We start from the raw sequence: 23,532 nt of genomic DNA on the forward strand, positions 1-23,532 counted from the left end.
TTACAATTGTATGGTACATTGTAACATGCAACGCCGTCACCTACTTTCCACGTATGAGCTTATCAATTAGAGAGATTACATTGTCGTTTAATATTTACGTCTCCGTAAGGCTGTGAAGTGAGCTGTGCCGCTTGAATTACGGTCAAGTAAATTGGTTCTATTGTTGCGAAGATGTCGGTTCACGAGAGAAAACCGTGTGGATGCATTTCGCTTACTCACACACTATAATAAGTACGTTGTGGCGGATGTGGTTTCATTTTTTCATCAAACTTATTTATGGCACCCACAATGGGTAAGCTGTTCGAGGCGCCCGAGTCAATTTCCTTCCCATGATGGACGGCCGATTTCCATAAACTATTTACACGGCTAAACGGTCGAACGGCACCAAGACGAGGTGGCCATGCGACTAGCAGATCAAAGCCCGTGTTCCATCACCCAAAAACGGCACAAAGAACTTAATTAACAAGCCAGCAGTTTTAATTATTAACGGCATCTAAAGAGGATCGCTCAAACGTGCTGCGATATATTTAAGTGGCCCTAAGTCGGGAGGGTGGGGAGGATTAGCACTGAAATATGGAGTCGTTTCGTAGGTCTGGAACGCACGCATTCTTCCGATAACCATCTGCACTAACTACGACGGCACACACACCCCGAGTGTGGGGTTGATCACCCCTCGTCTATTCAAAGACCCTCGCACTCATTCATGCGCCGGGCAATATAATTATTTTGACCGTGAACCCGCGTGCAGTTCTTTCACTTCGTCCATTAGTGCTAATTTATGGATTCGGCTTCCCTGATCAGTGATTTTGACGTTGGGATTATTTATTGGTACCATCACATTGAAGCTGAATCACGAGAAACAAGTCTAGAATCTAGTCCATACTTTCCATCAACTGTGCCCTTTTCCGAGCCAGCAGAGCATTAAAAACGTCGACTTCGATTGGGTCAAGGCTTGAGAACGACGGGCCCGTTACTTTCTTTGCAAACCAGGAAAAAATTCGCTTCAGCATTAATGCAAATGTCGACAGTCGCACAAACCGTTTCGAATTAAATCGATGCGCAGTGTTTGTTTATCGCCGGTCCGTTTATGGTTTCACACGTTGTTATTGTTAATGTTATTATTTTGTGGCGGACAATAAAAACCGGTAACCGCCTTCATTGATAGTTATATCATTACGGGAACACGACCGACTGTCTATATTTTGTCGTCGCGGCAGTCGTTCCTTATGCGTCGGCCGTAAAGGTGGCATTAGGGGCATACACAAGTGCTAACAGTAAATCTTCCTGTATTGTTCTTATTCAAATTGGTTCGTTTAATGTTCAGTTCGGCGGAGATTCAGCTGCATTTTGTCAACGGTTTCCGTATTATTGCCCGTTTATGAATATACATAAGGCACGGCACCGTAATGCCTTTTAGTCCCCGCACAAAAACACGAACAATTAACCCCGGCAGAAACTCGAAATGTTTATTTTACACTGCGTCGGTCGCGACAATTCAACGGCAAACCGGATGGTCTGCGTATCGGACGAAATCAGATAATTTTATTTTGGCGAAACAAAAGAAGCTGCCTTCATTAGAGCCACAATGAAATGTGCGGACAAAGAGCGGCCTCGTTCATTGATTTAGAACGATAAAACTGGCGGGGAACGAAACGTGATACAAACATTGGCGGAATACAAAAAATATTTTGGCCTTTATCTAGGTGAGACGAAATTTTTGAGAGAGGGAGATGAAACTAATGAGGAGGAAGAAGATGAGACTGATATAGATGATGAAGATGAAGTGAAGAATGATAAAAATAAATGGAAAGATGATATTTATAGAGATTAAGAGAAAAATGAAACTGATGAAGAGGAAGAAAATGAAACTGTTGAAGATGAAGTGGGAGATGAAACTCTAAAAGATGAAGCAAAGACTGATGAAGATAAAGGTGATGATGAAACTAATGGAGGTGAAGAAGAATATGAAACGAATAGAGGTGAAAAAGAAGAAAATGAAACAGATAAAAATGAAGAGGAAGATGAAACTGATGAAGATGAAGTGAAGACTGATGAAGATAAAGGTGATAATGAAACTGGTGGAAATGAAGAGGGAGATAAAACTGATGGAAATGAGAATGAAGAAGAAACTGATGAGAGGAAGAGGAAGATGGAACTGATGGAAATGAAGAGGAAGATGAAACTGATGGAGAGGAAGAGGAAGATGAAACTGATGGAAGAGAAAGATAAAACTGATGGAAATGAAGAGGAAACTGATGGAAATGAAGAGGAAGATAAAACCGATGTAAATGAAGAGGAAGATGAAACTGATGGAGAGGAAGAGGAAGATAAAACTGATAGAAATGAAGAGGAAGATGAAAGTGATGAAAATGAAGAGGAAGATGAAACTGATGGAAATGAAGAGGAAGATGAAACTGATGGAGAGGAAGAGGAAGATGAAACTGATGGAAGAGAAAGATAAAACTGATGGAAATGAAGAGGAAACTGATGGAAATGAAGAGGAAGATAAAACTGATGTAAATGAAGAGGAAGATGAAACTGATGGAGAGGAAGAGGAAGATAAAACTGATAGAAATGAAGAGGAAGATGAAAGTGACGGAGAGGAAGAGGAAGATGAAACTGATGGAGAGGAGGAGGAAGATGAAACTGATGGAAGAGAAAGATAAAACTGATGGAAATGAAGAGGAAACTGATGGAAATGAAGAGGAAGATAAAACTGATGTAAATGAAGAGGAAGATGAAACTGATGGAGAGGAAGAGGAAGATGAAACTGATGAAGTTGTAGTAGAATATTACACTAATGAAGATGAAGTCTTTGAAGTATATAATAAAGTGAAAAATAATGGTCCAGAAGGGAAGTTGACAAGAGATGTTGTACAAAATTTAGAGGAGCAATTTCATTTCCTGTAAACATATTCTTCAACGTGTGTTCAAACCAAGATATGAGTAGGAAAATATGGTCACCATTTGTCACACGTCACAAACTGGTTATGAATATGGATGTGGTTCAAGTGCCCGCAACAAAAATAAACCAGTTACAAAAATAAATCTCTTTGTGGTTATGCCACTAAGGAAATATGACTCCCATCACATGAAGAATATTCGAACGCGTTAATGATCCCTCTCTGCCCTGCCACAAGGAAAACATTCCGAGTATACGGGCAATTAAATAGTTTTCAGTGGCAGTAACTCGCGTTATAAATAATTTTTTTCCGTCCCGTCGCAAACGGCTGCCCGGTTTATAAAACCTCCGGCATAGGCAAATAAAGTTCGGTTTTATTTTGTTCAACCGGTTTTTATAGGCTCCTTAATGCCGCAGCGAAAAACCGCCTGCGACTCGTAAACTAGTTGTAAAACGGCCGTGGTCCCGAAACGTGAACATGATACGTTCAAAATCGGCCCCGAAACACTTCAGCAATTCGCGATATTATTTTATCCGGCCCCCCTCGCTCGCTCCCTTTCGGCCGTCCGGCCGTAATTGAATCGACATTTCGAATCGAGAGAGGAGAAAGCCGCCGCACAATCGTCATTTTCAGGCCGACTATCGAATTTCGAGTGACAAGCAAACCACAAAATCTTGACCCCGTTTGTGGCGCTATTCGCCAGTCTACGAGGCGCGCGTGTTTGTTTGTGCGTTTGATATTTAATGGATTAATGAACTTTAATCAGCCGACCGTGATTCCACATCCATGAGTAAATTAACAGATCCATATCTAATGTGTTGTTCTAATAGATTTTTCTTGTTGCAGGAATTATCTCGCTGTACTCACACATAAAATTACACACGGCTTGTGTGATCTCACCCAATCTTCATTTAAATAAGAGGAAGTTAAAAAAAGCAAAATATCTCTCACTGTATCCGAAGTAAATTTAAGAATTGTCCCACGGTGCGGTATAGTTGAAGTGTATAATTTCTATGACTAAATTGGGATATTAAGTTAAATTTTCTGTACTTAAATAATATAATAAAATTTTATATTACTCTCGACATATGTAATCTTACCCATATGATATTAAAATAAGAGAAAGTTAAAAAAGAGCAATTTGGTCAAAAAATAAAAATGTTAATTGATTCACTGTTTCCAATAATATTTTTCCCACTGTATCGAAGTAAATTCAAAAATTGTCCCACGATGCGATATAGTTGAAGTGTATAATTTCTATTACTAAACAGCAATATAAAGTTAAATTTTCAGTGTTTAAATAATATAATAAAATTTTATATTACACACGACTTATGTGATCTTACCCAAACGTTATTAAAATAAGAGAAAGTTAAAAAAGAGTAAATTGGTCAAAAAATAAAAATGTTAATTGATTCTCTGTTTCCAATAAGAATTTCCTCACTGTATCGAAGTAAATTTAAGAATTGTCCCACGGTGCGATATAGTTGAAGTATATAATTTCTATTTCTACACAGCATAAAGTTAAATTTTCTGTATTTAAATAATATAATAAAATTTTATATTACACACGACTTATGTGATCTAAGCCATACGTTATTAAAATAACAGAAAGTTAAAAAAGAGCAAATTGGAAAAAAATAAAAATGTTAATTGATTCACTGTTTCCAATAAGATTTTTCCCACTGTATCGATTTAAAAATTGTTCAACGATGCGATATAGTTCAAGTGTATAAATTCTATTACTAAATAGCAATATAAAGTTTAATTTTCTGTATTTAAATAATATAATAAAATTGGTCATAAAATAAAAATGTTAATTGATTCAGATGTTCTCCACTGTATCCGAGTAAATTTAAGAATTCTCCCACGGTGCGATAAAGTTAAAATGTGTAATTTCTATTACAAAACAGTTATTATAAAGTTTAATTTTCTGTATTTAAATAATACAATAAAATTTTATATTATACTCGACTTATGTAACCTCACCCAACCATTATTAAAACAAGAGAAAGTCAAAAAAGGCGTGAATCCGTTATAAAACAAAAATATTAAATGGTACACTGTTTCTAATAAGATATTCCCGCTGAATCTAAATAAACGTAAAAATTCCTCCACTGTGCTTGAAAAATAAAATGTGTAATTTCTATTATTAGTAATGCAAGGTTAAATTGTCTGTATTTAAATAATATACTAAAGTTTCATAATATATTAGAGTCGGGTTTACGTGATGCGGCTCATCCGTTATTTAAACAAGACACAACTTAATAAAAAAAAAGGAACGAATAAAACGACACAATGCCTTTGTATTATGCATAAAACAAACATTTTAAATTACTTGCCATTATTATCTCGTGCCGGGATATATTTTCATTGTGGCCAACTTTCAGCGGCAGCAGCCGAAAGGCGAAAGACTTGAAAACGTTTTACCAACGACTGGAAGAATAAAAATATTAAGTAAATCCGTTATGGAGAAATTGAATTATTCAGTTTTGTGCACGGAAACTTCCTAAAAATTCGGCTTTATGGGGAGCTAACATTACTCACGTCGTAAACACCAACTAAAAATTGTTTAAATATGAAACACATGTGCCGTGACATTTTTGTCATACGGGTCATGACACCCAGATAACTGCAATCACGGTCAATTTTTAACTCGTCCATTTCAATTGTGTAATTCACTTTTAATTTGGGCACAATAGATAAGAAATAGTCGGCTTCAATTGTGCGTAATAAAACAATTAATTAGAAACAACAGCTAACTTGATTAATGGTCATACTGGGGAACTGTACAGTGCGTCATAAGAAGCACATTCACTTAATTACTAATGCAAGATCATGAGATGTAACAACTCCCATTACGATTAGATCTAATAATTAACATCAACAACAATAAAAAAAATCAATTTCATTTCAGTGAACGAAACGGGCCCGAATATTTACGATTGTGTTTCACTTTTTCCATCGGGCACGGACAAAAACGAAAACAAGAGGAAGAGGACCGGAAAAGATGAATATCTAAATGGCCGGGGCCATAATTAATGTTGAATATGTGACATTACCGAAAACGGTCCTCGGGATATATATATACGGGGACAATCCTTAACCGACCCCGCTCATAAATCAACAAGCAAATGGTTTTATTGAAAGGATAAATATCCAGTGAACTGTGTAAAAGTCATTAGCGATATTGCTGAGAAAGCTGTAATTTTTATTGAAGCTGTTCACGGCCGAATAGTTTCGCTGAGGGGGCGCGACAAACAATTTACTTTATTAAATCGTACGTAAACCCCCTTACAAAAAAAAATAAAAAACAGAACTAAAAAAGCCGGACGCACAGTTGCAGTGCGTGACTGCACCGCGTGCTGTTTTAATCACGCACGTGTACCACCAATACTGACTGGTTCGTGGGGGTTGGATATTACGTACGTCACACAACTAATGTGACATCTAATTTCCTCCCGGTATTTTATCACGAAAGGGCTATTTACATTTTTGGCTGGCTGACAGCCATAATAAGTAATAGGGGGTTGACTCGTGTCGACGGTACCGTACCATCTGATACGGTTCAAATTCAGCAGCCCGGTCGTGTGGGCAACGATAAACCAGATCTGGTAGGTGTTTTGCTTTTACAAGACCACGGCCCACTCGACTTGTCACCTGGGTTTTTTGTCTTCGGAGACAGGATGTTGTAACGTCGCGAATTTAAGACAATTAGCTCGGATGATGTCACGCCAAAGCAAAACGATTCCTTAAATCAATTAAATCCATTGTTCTCGTGGCTGCAACGACGGGAAGTACTGAACAATTCAATCCCATTAAGTGTCAAGGTCACTTGGGATGATGATGATGATGATGATGAGATTTTTCCACACAAACAATCAATTTGTCATGAGCACCTCTCGACTTGCTATCGAGGTTCGTGTACGTATTCGTGTCGACATTGTATTTATCTAACCCATTTTCCATTGAGTAAAGAGTGAATCGTGCCTTTTGCAGTAAAAGTAAATTAAACAAGGCAACGTTCAATCGTCATGCATATGTGTGTGTGAGTGTGAACCCAAAACTATCGATCAGCGTTCACTCTCTAATTCGGCCTCGGCAAAAAAGAAATAAAACCGGACACCCGAATTCACTCCGTTCGCTGGCTGGCTTTTTTCCGGCGCTTCCTGGTCGGCGGACCGACGAAGGTTGCCCCATTATGTCTGGATTCAATTGAATGCGGCCGGGCCCAATCGGATCTTTTTCATTTATCGTGGATTTATTGCGCGAAAGATTCTGTTGTGACTAATTTCTTATGCTCACCATTGATAGGGGTCTCCTTTGTCTCGGGGTGCTTATCTGCAAAAACGGAAAGATAAGGTTAGTGCGTGACATAAGGCAATATATATAATATGAGATAAAACGTGACTAACACCACTGTTTGTGCCGTTGCTGCGTATCCCAATCAAGGCTGCTTACTAATTTATTTCTTCGGTCCGGCCCCGGCGGTGAGAAGCGTTTTTCTTTTGTTAAACAAACTTTTTAAGACGCCATTAGCTACCTCGGCGTTAGGATGTTCCCATGTAGAGAAGGATGTGTTAAACACAAGATCAACACGACTCGCCCACACGCTTTTCCCTCTCATTCGTTTGACCTTTTACTAAATGTGTTTGTTAAATTATTCAGCCTCGTGCATATTTGTCTACCTGTTAACCAACAAAAAAGTGCTGGCAGTTTTATTGGGACTGGGAGGAGATTATTAAGTGAATGTCAAAGGTGCTAATACACGAAAATGGTTTGGACGTTAACCCAAAGTCCGAAATTATTGGACGATTTAGTGAATATCATTAACATTATTTTGCATGCGGGATTAGAAAATCGGCAGGACTTTCGCTGGAATACACCAGGTTTATATTACCGGTGCACTTATTTCATAAATTAAACAATCTATGCTAATTCGTGATGGCTGAATGGGATTGTTCCAAATAAATAAAACATGTTTGCAATTAACTTATCTGATTCCTTGTCAATTCTGTTGCGTCAACCTTCAGAGAAGATCACTCAGGAACATCCCATTGAACATCCCAACCTATATAATAGTTTATAAAACAGGAAAGTATCGATAAAATTGTTCCTTCATAAACTATCTATTAATCACATTTAATAGAAGAATTACGACGGTAAGTGGTGGTTTAGAAAAACCTTGGGATAACACATTTGGAAGGTTATTTATGTGTGGCCCGAATCAATAAAACATTTTTGCAATTAACTTAACTTATTAAGTTCAGTTGTGGCAACCTTGAAATTCATTCAGGGAAGATCACACAGTAACATCCCATTGAACATCCCAACCTAATAGTTTATAAAACAGGAAAGTAACAATAAAATTATTTCTCCATAAACTATATATTAATCATATTTTCTGGAAGAGTTACTACGATAAGTCGTACTTTGGAAAGCCTTGGGATAACAGATTAATGCAAATGTGGCCCGAATAAATAAAACATTTTTCAATTATCTTATCTAGTTTCTTGTCAATTTTCTGTTGCGACGACTTTAAAGACTCTTCCTTTAGGGAAGATCACTCAGTAACATCCCATTGGAAATCCCAACCTAATAGTGTATAAAACAGGAATGTAACGATAAACTTGTTCCTCTATAAACTATGTATTAATCATATTTTCTAGAAGAATTATGACTATGTTGTGGTTTGTAACACATTGGGGAGGCCATTTATGCTAATGTGTGACCCGAATGAATAAAACATTTTTGCAATTAATTTATTTGAGTTTGTATTAATTCTCTGTATATTCAACCATGAAAGCTCTCCCTTAAGTAACATCCCATTGAACGTCCCAACCTAATATTTTATAAAATATCAGAGTTACCATAAAATTGTTCTTCCATAAACTATGTATTAATCACATTTTGTGGAAGAATTATGACAGTAAGTCTTGGTTTGGTAAAACCGTGAGATAACTCATTGGGTATATCATTTATGCTCATGTGTGGCCCGAATAAGTAAAACATTTTTGCAATTAACTTATCTGGTTTCTTGTCAATTCTCTGTTGCGTCAACCTTGAAAGTTAGCCCTTCAGGGAAGATCACTCAGTAACATCCCATTGATCATCCCAACTTAATAGTTTATAAAACAAGAAAGTAACGATAAAATTATTCTTCCACAAACTATTAGTGGAAGAATTACGACGATAAGATGTGGTTTGGAAAAACAGTGGGATAAATCATTGGGATCATCTATGCTAAAGTGTGTCCCAAATAAATAAAACATATTTGCAGTTAGCTTAATTTTTCCCTTGTCGATATTCTTGAAGGGTCGTCCTTCAGGAAAGAAGATGCCATTATCAGTGAGCGACATTCCATTGAACATCCCAACCAAATGGCTCACAAAGCAGGAAAGTATCGATAAAATTGTTCCCCCATAAACTACATATTAATCACATTTTCTAGAAACATTACGTCGATAAGTCGGGGCTTTCGGAACGTACGCAATCCGAAGCTGATAACGCGCCGGCACACGTCCATGCGTCCAGGATTATCGTCGGAATTGATGCCGACAAGATTCCCCGACCCCCGGTTGCAGTTTATTGGCCCTGTAGATGCAAGATAATGTCCTCGGAAACCATTGTAGCCGCCAATAAAAGTTACATCGCGCTCCTTATGTTTCCCAGCCTTAATGCAAACAGGGCATATTGATGTGCAAAGCCGGGGGGGGATAAGATGCACAGAGCCGTAAATATGAGCCGCGTCTTTTTGCACCAGCTCATAAAGGGATAAGGATCGAGATGACGGCCGATACGAGGACCGCAAGCGAGGAACGTTCCGTGCGGATGGCGTATCAAATTAAATTAAGCGCAGCGTGTGCAATTAATACATCGGGCACAATCAAAATAGTTGCGTGAACTTTAAACCGGGGGTGCGAGGGCGGAAACAACGGGACGGGACGAAAATGTCGGGATTTAATTCGAATAATCACAAATCACAGTTTGCATATAAACTCCGGGTGTAGTTGATAAAACTAATCTAAGTTTATAACAAGTTCGGGGAGAAGTTGCAGACTGAGAGGTCCCGTCATATCCGGCCGCTGAAAGTGCGAGGCCCAATCATACTTTTGATTCACGTGTGTCCCACTAAAACACACTAAAATATTTACTTTGTCTACGTGGCAGGTTTTTTTCGTCCGACAGAAAAATGGCTTCGGTAGTTTTTCGTGTTTCGACCCCCATTGTCCCGTCTGGGCTCTATCACGAACTCAATCAAGATGTATATTTATTTTTTCCGTGCCAATACAAACAAATAAAATAATATCGGAGCTTAATAAAACGATAATGGCTTTCAGATGTCGGCGATAAAAAATGCACGATCAGAATTTCAACGGGGAATAAAAGAAACATTCTTTAATTCCAGTTCCAGCAGTAGGTGGGGGAGATAAGGAGCACTTTACGAAGAGGGCTTATTATATTCGGAACCCATCATTATCATTTACATATTAAAATGGGCTGTACACAAAAAAGTAGCCCTTTTTTATGGCATAATAACTTGATTAAATCGTCTCCATTCCTGCTGGCCTATAATTACCATCAATCTGGAAGTATTAATTAAAAATAATTGGTTAAGTTTCATTAGATTAGATCAACCGGTTGCATAAACTTTTATTACGCAATTTATAATACAAAACTACAGTTAAAAATTCGTTAATTAAGACGAAATTCCTGTCCAACATACAAATTGGAAATCACGCCGTTAATAAGCCTCGGATTTGTTGTAGGTGAACCTGATCGAAACCTGTTTCATTATTAACAGACGCCATTCACGAATTAATATTTACCAGTGTTTAAAGAGATAATATATCGGTTACAAGTGTGACGTTTTTCACTAATTAAGACGACGGACAATGTGTAATTAGAGTCGCGTCAATTTAACGAACGCAAAACTCTTGAGCGGGTCTTAAAACGGTCCAACAGGAGCCGGATCATTAGCATATCTGGTTTACTTTGACTGTCAAGGGGTTCTTTATTAGGGTGATGCCGGGGGTCCGCAGTAATTAATAGACCTGAGCTAAATCCGCAGTTCAAACGGCAAATAAACACGTTGTGACTCCAGTACCAATTAATGGGACGCAAAAAATTGGAACTCAATCGGTGGGTGGCGTCTTAGGAATGTAAACCGGGACATTTGCAGTCGCCGAATGTCCGGAGACAATTTCGGGTGGTTTAATAAACATGGAATCCCGCCCCCCGGAGGCGAACGCCGCGGATGGATCGTCGGGGGTTCACCCGGCTGCGTCGTACACGTTACGTTTTTATTTTACCCGGAGACATTAGAGTCAATTTCGAGTGGGAAAACCTTTTTCCGGTGGAATTCGGCAATGTGTAACGCATGAAAATCTTAAATTACGGCGCCGTTCCGGGCGTCATTATGTGAAGGCATAAAGAGAAATAAACTGAAATAAAATGACTTTTCTAAGTCGGTATAATCTGGCGAGAGCACGTTAGGACGGAATGGCTGCCATAATATTGTTCCAAATGGCTTTAAACTCGCACACCTCGGATTGTTCCCGTATGCAAGTTGCAAGAAGTTGAATTTTTACGTCGTGTATCTTCGCCCATTATCATCAATAAGGTTAAGTCGCCGGGATAAGGAAACTACACTCGTTTTAAAACTATAAACAACGGTTTTCGTACCAAATACATTTGTGCAGTTGCCGGAATTGCCCTCTTTATCCTGTGTTTCTCTCTTGTTTTTTTATTTGTTTATTTATATTTTTTTTTTTTTGAGATTGAATTCGGACCGTGTTCACGAGCAATTACGGTCCCTCGTTTTAATTTAAATTCACGTGGGCACATAAAAAATAATTACCATCGATTACGGTAAAACGGGTTCGCGATATCTAGACAGGAAAAACTACTTCTGCGAGTCGGGCAGGACATTCACAATAATACGTAGTTTAATTCAACCATTTCGGCCAATTAAACCTGAATTTATACTTCCCCTTGTTAAGTGTTGCAGGCTTGAACTTAAGTAATTTTATAATTGGCAAGCGAATTCTTTGCTGGGTACTTTAACGGTACCATGCGACTATTCGTTCTGATTTTAAGTACTCCCTTGACAAGCTGATTATTCGATTAGTTAATTTGTGTGACAAGTTCAGGATGTTCTGGAGATATAGCATCAATAAATTTACAGAAAAACTGTAAACCATAATTGTCAGTGAATTATTTATTGGTCTTGGACGGTACTTCCTGACTTTTTTGTTTGCTTTCAAGTATTCCTTGGTCATATTAATTATTCGATTAACTCAAAAAAATAAGCATTATTACATAAATTTACTTTATTCAGTCTATGTGGAACGTTAATTGAAAGTGTCTTTAGCAGCTTCAGGATGTTCTAAAGAAGTAGTACCAATAAATTTCAAAGAAAAGCATGAAACCATAATGATAATAATTGACTATGGATTATTTATTAACGTTTGATGGTACTCCGTGACTCTTCTGACTGACCTGTCAAATTAATTATTCTATTGATATATTTGTATGGCATAAACAAAAAATAAGCATTGTTTCATAAGTTTACTTTATCTAATCTGTGTAGAATGTTAATTGAAAGTGTTTTTAACAACTTCGGAATGTTCTACAGGAGTAGTACCAATAAGTTTCAACAAAAACACTAAACCATAATACATAATAATTGACAGTGGATTATTTACAGACTATTGATGGTACTTCCTGACTATTCTGTTTGTTTTCAAGTACTTCCTTGTAATATTAATTATCTTATTGACACATTTGTATTGTGGTAACGAAAAAATATGCATTGTTTCATAAATTTACTTTATCTAGTCTGTGTGAAACTTAATTGAAAGTGGTTTTAGCAGCTTTAGGATGTTATAAGGAAATGGTACCAATGAATATCAAGAGAAACACTTAATGATAATGTATAATAATTGCCTATGGATTATTTATTGACGTTTGAGGGTACTTCCTGACTCTTCCGTTTGATTTCAGGTACTTCCTTGTCAAATTAACTATTATATTAGTACATTTGTATAGAATAGAAGAAAAAATAAGCATTAATTCATGTATTTATCTTATCTAGACTCTGTGAAACGTTAATTCAAAGTGTTTTTATACAGCTTCTGGATGTTCTAAAGAAGTAGTACCAGTAAATTTCAGGAAAACACTAAACCATAATATATAATGATTGACTGTGGATTATTTGATTGACATTTGATGGTACTTTCTGACTCTTCTGTTTGATTTGAAGTACTTATTTGTCAAATTAATTATTCTATTGGTACTTTGTATGACATAAACGAAAAAATATACAATGCTCAATAGATTTACTTCATCCAAGCTGAGAGGAACATTAATTGAAAGTGTTTTTAGCAGCTTCAGGATGTTCCAAGGAAGTAGTACCAATAAATTTTAAATGAAACACTAAACCACAATATAATAATTGACAGTGGATCAATTATTGACGTTTGATGATACTTCCTGACTCTTCTGTTTGATTTCAAGTACACCCTTGTCAAATTAATTTTCCGTTTGGCATATTTGTATGGCACAAACGAAATAACAAGCACGTTCTATAAATTAACATTACCTAGGCCGTTTGGAATGTTAATTGAAAGTGTTTTTTGTACGTAGTATCAATAAATTACGAGGAAAACAATAAAACAGTAATATTTATAATTGGCAGCAAATTCTTTGCTAGATTTTAACGGTACTGCCCCACTGACTTGTTTGATTTGATAAGTACTCATCAAAGTAAATCATTCAATTAATACATTGGTATGCCATACACGAAAAAATAAGCATGGCACCATAAATTTGCCTTAAAACAAGTCCGTATGGAATGTTAATTGAAAGCACTTTTTGTGTATGCAGCTTCGGATCGTCCCGAAGACGTAGTACCAATAAATTTCAACAAAAACACTAAACCGTAATTAAAAAAACGTTAAGTACAGCACATAATGATTAGACTAAATTAGAGGCTTAATTTACAAGCCGCCTGTTTATGCTCCTTTATCATTTCTTGTTTTTGTTTCCCGACGACCAGAATTAATTATATTGCCCGATTAACATATTTAATAGGTTCGAAACGGTCCGATTTATTAACGGACAAATAAAATAAACGTTTTTTAAGTTATTTATGTATTTTTGCGGTTTTGGAACAATCACGAAAACGCAATTTAAACTACGAACACACAAACAGAAAGATCAGCGTTTATAAATACGACATGGTTAACCTTGTACTTTTGATATTAACATTCAGTTAGTTATAATCATTTTCAAATGACGTGGTACCGAGGTACGGTAAGTTAATTAATTTTTTTCCGCCGTTGTCGACACCTTTGAACGTTTCGAATGTTGTTTTTGCACTTTCTGCCGATGTTAAAACGCTGTCTGGCACTTTTGGTCGACATTAATGGTTGTTTTGAGCTCCCCCACAACGTTTAAAACCAAAACGCAAATCGATGGTGGCGGTGGAACGCAGACGTTGTAACTGGACGTGTAAATATTGGTTGTGAGCCGCCTTTTTTTCCACGTACAGATAAAGTTATCGCACAATGAACTTTTTAACGACACTTTGATGTATTTATTCCATTACGACAATCGAAACGGTAACGATTGGAAAGAACAAAAAAGCCAGACGTGCAGCTGAAACAACCCGAAATATCGGTGGCACATAATTTCAGTGGATTGTTTGTTTTCCGACGCATTAGCCGTGAGTCACATGTGCCACCGCCGTTACGCCCAAACACATCGCAGCAGCTTCGGCACGTTGAAAGAGACGTCGCAGGCTCTGTTTTCTTTAATTCGGTGGATGTATCGCACAATCGGTTTTTTTCTTATCTGGTTAATTCCAGATTCCCGTTAGGAGGAGATCTCTGGCGTGCCGAACGTCGACAGCGGTACATTTGCTTTTTAAACGGCGTCCGATGTTTACCTATGCGGCATCAAGACATCGGATCGCGTTTAAGACGTTACTTCCACGTCGAAACACGTTTTCGACATTTTTTTTAAGTAGCTCCCCATTCACGTGCACCATAAACAGGAAAAGATCTCCGTATGGAGATCGGGCGACGGCATAATTTATCCGCTGCGTTAAATCCGTATAAAATAGAATGTAATCATATGTCACAACGGAGCGCAGAGATCGAGATGCCGTTGTGCCGCCGAGATTTCCTATTTTATACCTGGTTGTTGTTGTTGTTTGTGTTTATGGATATTCTTATGCATTTAAATTGAATGTTTAGTTAAAAGCTACAATAAGCCGACTTTGGATGGAATTGAAGTTTACTTACTTATTTTTGTGATGGTCCGGAGTCCGGAAATGGTTGAGTTCAGATTGATGGACCGTTTCGAAATAAAATGAGGCTTTGGAATATCTGTTTAAAGTACAATGAAATAAACCTCATATTTCTATGAAAACAGAGCAGAAACTACATTTTTCAAGTTCAAGTAATTTGATGAACCGTTACAAAATAAAATAGAGATTTGAAATGTCTGTTTAAATTATAATAAAAATATATTTCCGTAGAAACAATGAAATATCCAAATTTTTTTAGAAAATCTTTTACTTCTTTATTTTTAGTTTGAAACTGAATAAATATTAGTTTGACATAAAAGAAAATCAAACAATATTTTTTAACAAACTTGATGAACTGTTACAAAATAAAATAAAGCTTTGAAATGTCTATTTAAATTATAATAAATATTTATAAATTGACACTAATATTTTTGTAAAAATAATAAAATATTCACATTTTTTTCAGAAAATCTTTTACTTCTTTAATTTTAGTTTGATACTTAGTAAATATTAGTTTGACATAAAAGATAATCAAACAATATTTTTTAAGAAACTTGAACTGTTACAAAATAAAATAAAGCTTCGAAATGCCTATTTAAATTATAATAAATATTTAAAAATTAACACTAATATTTTTGTAAAATTAATAAAATATCCACATTTTTTTAGAAAATTTTTTACTTCTTTATTTTTAGTTTGAAACTTAAATAAAAATATTATTTTGACATAAAAGAAAATCAAACAATATTTTTTAAGAAACTTCATGAACTGTTACAAAATAAAGTAAAGCTTTGAAATGTCTGTTTAAATTGTAATAAAAATTTAAAAATTAAGACTAATATTTCCTTAGAAACAAAGAAATATCCATATTTTTTTTAGAAAATCTTTTACTTCTTTATTTTTAGTTTGAATCTGAGTAAATATTAGTTTGACATAAAAGAAAATCAAACAATTTTTTTAAGAAACTTGATGAACTGTTACAAAATAAAATAAAGCTTTGAAATGTCTATTTAAATTATAATAAATATTTAAAAATTAACACTAATATTTTTGTAAAAATAATGAAATATCCACATTTTTTTAGAAAATCTTTTACTTCGTCATTTTTAGTTTGAAACTTAGTAAATATTAGTTTGACATGAAAGAAAATTAAACAATATTTTTTGTGAAATTTGATGAACTGTTACAAAATAAAGAAAAACTTTGAAATGTCTGTTTAAATTTTAATAAAAATTGAAAAATTAAGACTAATATTTTCGTAAAAATAATGAAATATCCACATTTTTTTAGAAAATCATTTACTTCGTCATTTTTAGTTTGAAACTTAGTAAATATTAGTTTGACATGAAAGAAAATTAAACAATATTTTTTGAGAAATTTGATGAACTGTTACAAAATAAAGTAAAGCTTTGAAATGTCTGTTTAAATTATAATAAAAATTTAAAAATTAAGACTAATATTTCCATAGAAACAATTAAATATCCACATTATTTTTAGAAAATCTTTTACTTCTTTATTTTTATTTTGAAACTCAGTAAATATTAGTTTTACATAAAAGAAAATCAAACAATATTTTTTAAGAAACTTGATGAACTGTTATAAAATAAAATAAAGCTTAGAAATGTCTGTTTAAATTATAATAAATATTTAAAAATTAACACTAAAATTTTCGTAGTAACAATGAAATATCCTCATTATTTTTAGAAAATCTTTTACTTCTATCCACATTTTTTAAGAAAATCTTTTACTTCTTTATTTTTAGTTTGAAACTTAGTAATTATTAATTTTAATAAAGAAAATCAAACAATATTTTTTAAGAAACTTAATGAATTGTTAATAAAGTAAAACTTTGAAATGTCTGTTTAAATTATAATAAAAATTTAAAAATTGAGACTAATATTTCCGTAGAAACAATGAAATATCCACATTTTTTTAGAAAATCTTTTACTTCTTCATTTTTAGTTTGAAACTTAGTAAATATTAATTTGACATAAAAAAAATCAAACAACAAAGTTTGATGAACTTTTACATAATAAAATAAATCTTTGAAATGTCTGTTTAAATTATAATAAAACTTTAATATTTTTGTGGAAAACACATTTTTTATAAACTACTAATGTATTATAAAAAAGCTAAATACTTTTCAAGTAGCTTGTTGAACTGTTTCAAAATACAATAAGATGAAGGTTTAAAAGCTTTTAAATTGTAGTTAAGACTTGAAAAAATAAGACTAAGAATAAAATTGGGAGAGATGAAACTTTTACAGTATCCTACAGTTACTTTTCAAATTTAATTTGTAACTTATTAAATATCAAAGAGAAGTAAAAAAGGAAATATTTTTAATATATTTGAAAACTTAATGAAAAATTTATATACATCAAAATTAGCTTTTTTTGATATAAATATTATTTTACTGAATATTTAAAGGAAATAATATGGAAGGAATTAATATTCCAATCAGAAAACTAATTACGTACAAGTCTAAAACAAGCATTCGATGTTTGTGTTGCCATGTTAACAAAACACAAATGGTGAAAGACATTCTTCCGCTTCAACAAAAATTAATACCGACATTTCTTGGCTCGTTGCAAGGGAATATTTGAAATTCAAATGATCGGAACAATATACATATCCAAATAATCTGTCTGAAAGTACCTACGCCACTATGTTTACTTCAACAAGTCACTTTTCCAAAGTGTTTCCCACATTCGACACACGAGAGAACAATTGCGGAAGTTTTCGAGCCGAATAAAATATTCAAGCTTGTTTTGATGTGCGGGAATAAATTGTCCGCGCTCATTACTCAGTACCAAATTGGAACTTGCGAATCCGAAGCAAATAAACTTAAGCATCTGGTTTAATTTCCCCCACCGACGAGTTCCAAAACATCGGAAACGATCACCGAATTGCAACACCTCCGGCGTGTCTTCGACGTTTCCAAGAGAAAACGACATCGCCACAAAGCCGGATGTGGGTCAGCAACGGCATATCAGCAAAGAAACTCCGACAAAAAATCGCACAACTAACTAAATCCACTTACAACAACTGAGTCCGAACATAATCCTGAAGCTGGTCGGTATCCAAGTGTCGTATCCATAACTGGAAACTGTACAATAATAATCGGACGCACTAAATTTACCAAGTAACCACTTAAAAACTGATCGGGGATCGGGACGAAATGAAAATAAAAAAAAAACTGATCGGACCGTTTTCACGAAACGTACGCGTACGCTATTAAATCATCTTTACGTGCGGACGGCGGTGTGCGGAGCGCGGCTTCTACACATCACATGTATACTAAGCGGGCGCTGAATCGAAACTGACTGTTCCGTTCGGTGCATCGCACGGTTTTGCTTCAGCGCCGCCGTGCGGCTCGTGATGTGGCGCACTCCTGAAAACGGGCCGGCGCCGCGGCGAACTAACGCCTTGAGGGTTTCGGCGTGATGGTGATTCGGTTTTCGGGACTCGAGGAGGGTCGGTCTCGTCGAGGATCAATTTCGTACGTACGGAGGTGCCCGCGATAAGAATTGGGGTTGTATTAAAAAGTTTTTGGCGGCGATATTTGTCGACGGTTTTGGGGCTGATTTGCTGACTGGATTCACCTGTAACTGGGTCCGTGTTGAAGTTTCAAGAATGGTATTTATAGGATGTAAAATAAATAAATAACATACGTTTATAAATTTAGAAATAATAAATCAATAATAAAAAGTAATTAGAATAACAGATATTTTTGGAAACTTCAATAAACTGTTGAGTAAATGTCGACGTTTTAACATATTTATTTAGGTCTTAGTTCCATTATACTGAAAGTTTTATTTATACATTTTATTTCAAGCAATAATAAATAATAAATTTTATATAAATTCCGGTGAATTTGAGAAATTTTTCTGAACATAAAAAATTTAAAATAAATTTTTATTAGAATAGAAGTTCCTGAAACTAAATATTTTAAATAACATTGTAATATAAACTGTTTTGAATGTTCCAAATAAAAGTTTATTTGCATTGCTTCATTGAAATATGTAGCTGAGTCCATTTTTAATTACAGCCTTGTTCATGTGTAGAATTGAAATACTATTTTACTGTAAAATATGAAAAAAACAAAAATTGAATTAAAAATAAATAGATTTAATTGCTCAATTGTTTAGATTATGTGTTTTTCAGTTAAAAACCTTGATTTAAAATACGAAAATAAAAAAAATATTGGGAAATTTTGATAATTAATGTTACTTATAACTACTCTAATTTATTTTTATTTATTTAAAAAATATTTTTTCTTAAAAATTAAAAGGCGTGATCTAAAATTTGTGATAAAAAAATATCTATGAATTTTACAAATAAAAGAAGAAATATATTATTATAGAAAATATTTATTTTGTAAGAAATTATAGAAAAATTGGATTTCTAATCTATGAGTAAATTACTTTTTTTAATATTTATATTTGAAATATATTTATTATTTAGAAATTTAAAATCTGAAATTAAATAAAAAATATTTTTTTTTTTCAGAATGTGAATATAAAATTTGTAAGAATTTTAAAAGTGAAAGAAATAATGAAGAAAATTAGATTTCTATTCTATAAAATTATATATTTAAATAAATATTTTTTTAAATGTGCATCTTTAATTTTGAGACTAATTAAAAAAATCTATAAATTTTAAGGATTTTTTTAGAATTAATATTTTTTTAAGAAATTATTTCTATTCTACGAAATTAAAAATTTAAGTACCTTTTTAAGTATGCATTTTTAAAAATATATTTTTTTAAATAAATTTTAATAAACAAATTTTTATAAAACTTATATAAAAGTCTAAAACTTGAAATATTTGAGAATTTTATAAGTATTTTTTTATTTTATATATTTTTAATTAATTATAATTTTGTATTATATATTTCTGTAAAAAAATAAAAAAATAAGAAGAAATTACAAAAATATTTAATTTCTATTCTATGAAATTATAAATTTAAGTACTTTTTTTAAGCAAGTCTTTTTAAAATTCATTTAAAAATATTTTTTTAAAAATGTATCTTTAAAACTTATTTAAAAGTTTAACATTTGAAATAAAAATTAAAAATATTCGAGAATTTTATAAGCATTTTTTATATTTTGTATATTTTTAATTAATTATAATTTTGTATTATATTTTTTTATAAAAAAAAATAAGAAGAAATTATAAAAAAATTTCTATTCTATGAAATTATAAATTTAAGTACTTTTTTAAATACGTATTTTTAAAATATATTTAGAAATATTTTTTTAAACATTATATATAAATATTTTTTTTGAGAATTTTATAAGTATTTTTTTTTAAAATTATATATTTTTAAATAATTATAATTTTATATTATATTTTTATGTAAAAATAAGGAATAATATTAAGAATTTTAAAAATGAAAGAAAAAATATTTGAGAATTTTATAAGCAATTTTTTTTTACAATTATTATATGTAAGAAATTGTATAAAATTGGATTTCAATTTTACGAAAGTTTAAGTTTGTAGAAATATGTATTTTTAAAATTTATTTGAATATGTAAAATCTGAAATTAAATAAAAAATATCTAAGAATTTCATAAGTATTTTTTTATTTTATACATCCATTTACTGTTAAAAATATGTTTATTTTATTTGTTCCGTAACAAATTAAAGAAAAATTGTTTTATTCCAAAGAATAAGATGTTTAAAATTTATTTTCAGAAGTGTGAAATTAAAAGATACCTGACAGTTTTATTTTCAATGAATATATTTTTTAAACAAATTTTATCGAAGAGATTAAGTAATTTGGAGTTTAGAGAAATTTATAACATCATTTGAGACACAAAATTATTAAGATTACCTAAATTAAATTAGTGTTACTCTCGTTTTACTTTTTAAATTGAATCACGTGTTTATTAATAAACAATTAAGTTCTGAAAATTTACGTAAATTGCTGTTCATCCTTTTGTTGCGGTAACCCATAATAAATAAGTTAATAATTTCGTTTTGTAGGAATATAAAAACGTCATGTTGATTAAATGCTAAAATATGAATGAGTCGTTCAGACTGTGAATAATAATTGATAAAACTAGAACAGCTCATGTAACCAATGCTTTTTAATATGAAATTATCAAACCACAGCTATTATTGTGTGCTGCACAGAATTTGCACAGAATTTATGGAATAACAAAATTGATTTATATATACTCATACCTATATTTATTTAAGTAAAATACAAATACACATCGCAAAAATATCCTCAATCCTGTAAGCGTATAAAGTGTCTAAACCAGATAAAATATACACACACGTAAATGTTGCCGATATAATATTTATAAATAAACTCCGTTCAAAGAGACATTCATAAACTTTTTTATTGCCTACAATTTCTATTTACTATAAATACAGATGTTTCTTGTTCAATACCGATAATCGTAATATTGGATCGATTGTTTTCCCCTCAATACGAAAACAGATATTACATGAATGTGTGTCAACGTACTGTTGTTGAATATTCGGTGAAAATTAATTTTGATCCGTCACAATGTTTTATTATTATTATCCCATCAAAATATATTCGTGGTAAATATAAATTAATTTTCTATTAAAACTACGTACATACACACACAGTTGTTTAGAATGTCGATGTAGTACGTGCTTCGTGCATTTATTTATTGAGATAATTACTATAATAATTTACAAAAACTGCAGCAAAAACATTTAACCTTATCTGGGAAATGATAGATAATTGGGGGCAATTGCAAATTGCCCGTCCACATTTATATATTTATCGTCTCAGATGCAGCAGAAAAAATATATATTATAAGTCATAAGTTTTATCGAAATTTTTCAAAAAATTCAAATAGATGGCTCTGCGAGGAATTAAGAGGAACTTGGACTCCCCTTTTACTCCGATCAGGTAGTCGACCTTTTTCTTGGTAAACGCTCCGTCTCCGGACCAACCAATCAATCAATGTCCCTTAAAAACGGTCCGCACGTTCACGTGTGAGGCTGCCAGAACTTTTTGCAGGCCGTTATTAAATTAATATGATACGTTCGAAACGTCCGACGTTGAATCATTGAGCAGAACAGAAATCGCACCTTTTTTTTTTTTGTTTTATTGATGTACCAAAGTCAACTTGCCACACTCTGTCTGTCAAATGTTAAAGGAACAATTTGTAAATATGTTTGTTGTTTATGGAAAATATGGTTTCGGTGCGGTCACACATACTAAAGTCTGGAGGAGATAATTCTGAGCCAATTAATGAGATCATTATCGTCGAAAACAGTCACGGATTTGTTTGTTATACTGCTTTTAACGCAAATGTTTTAGCTTTATAACAAATTTTTAACTCAGTGATAAATGTGTAGAAAACCACCTACATTATTAGAAAGTATGGCCAACAAAGTATATTATTTAAACTTTAGTGAAAACTAGTAAACCATTAAAATTTCAAGTTTCAAACTGGTTCATGAATAGTAGCCTACATAAATTGCAAATATTTATAATAATTACAATTAATCACAAAATTAATGCATATATAAATTTCACATTATTTATTTAACACAGAAGTCAAACAATAATGAAAAGTTTAACGTGCCTTGTTTTGACAGTTCTAGTGTGCACCGTAAGTAAACTATGTAAATCATCAACATTTCACCAAATTCACATTTGCCATTTAGGTTTGGGCAGTACCATTCGAAGTACTAGATGCCCAACTAACAAACGCCAAACATGTCTGCCTTAATCAGACCAAACTGGACCAAAAATTGGCTCTGGGAGAAAAACTGAGTCCACGAGCGTACGAAGTGAAGGTGTTCATGAGCTGTTTGTTGGTTCAGCTGCGCATTCAAGACGAGAAAAGTGGTAAAATCAACGAGGATGAGTTCCGAAAGTTCCTCACCGACGATGCACCAGTGACTGATGAACAAGCCAAGTGCTTGAAGCAAAAGGGCAGCCCTACTGAAACTGCTTTCCATTTGTTCAAATGTATGAATTTTATTGTTGACGATGATTAATAAAAGTCTTTTAATTGGGACACGGTTTTTTTTGACTCACTGATTTACTGATTGTAATACTAATTCAACGAGGTGCAAAATCAACAAGATGCAGTACAAAAAAAGTCATTTGAAATTCGAGGCAGCTGAGAAATTATCTTTTTATTATTTTATGGTGGTATAATTCAATTCCAACGTCAAAGATTATCATCTGTGAAATATTAATATACATATTTATACGAATTCACACATTGCCATTTAGGTTTGGGCAGTACCATTCGAAGTACTAGATGCCCAACTAACAAAGGTCAAACATGTCTGCCTTAATCAGACCAAACTGGA

At 33.2% G+C, this 23,532-nt stretch overlaps 2 protein-coding genes across 3 annotated transcripts in view; one reads left to right on the forward strand and one right to left on the reverse strand.

The window, feature by feature from the left end:
• LOC109601473 (insulin-like growth factor-binding protein complex acid labile subunit) overlaps positions 1-18,550 on the reverse strand; it is a 32,066-nt gene extending 13,516 nt beyond the window's left edge. The window contains exons 1-2 of one of the 2 annotated variants that reach the window (XM_020017719.2): positions 18,257-18,549; positions 7,209-7,244 (exon numbers count right to left, since the gene is read on the reverse strand). In XM_020017719.2, coding sequence (XP_019873278.1) covers positions 7,209-7,244; positions 18,257-18,313 — 93 coding nt within the window. In that variant the 5' untranslated portion in view covers positions 18,314-18,549. Of the gene's footprint in view, positions 1-7,208; positions 7,245-18,256 lie in introns of both variants that reach the window. The other variant, XM_049966967.1, reaches the window with a different exon arrangement.
• A 4,120-nt stretch (positions 18,551-22,670) lies between these two features.
• LOC109601471 (uncharacterized) lies at positions 22,671-23,231 on the forward strand. The gene is made up of 2 exons (XM_020017717.2): positions 22,671-22,820; positions 22,876-23,231. Exons 1-2 carry the CDS (start codon positions 22,776-22,778, stop codon positions 23,209-23,211), a joined length of 381 nt encoding a protein of 126 aa, XP_019873276.2. The 5' UTR covers positions 22,671-22,775; the 3' UTR covers positions 23,212-23,231.
• The last annotated feature ends 301 nt before the right edge of the window (positions 23,232-23,532 follow it).

This window comes from Aethina tumida, chromosome 4, assembly GCF_024364675.1.
Source record: "Aethina tumida isolate Nest 87 chromosome 4, icAetTumi1.1, whole genome shotgun sequence".
In the NCBI taxonomy this organism is placed as follows: domain Eukaryota; kingdom Metazoa; phylum Arthropoda; class Insecta; order Coleoptera; family Nitidulidae; genus Aethina; species Aethina tumida.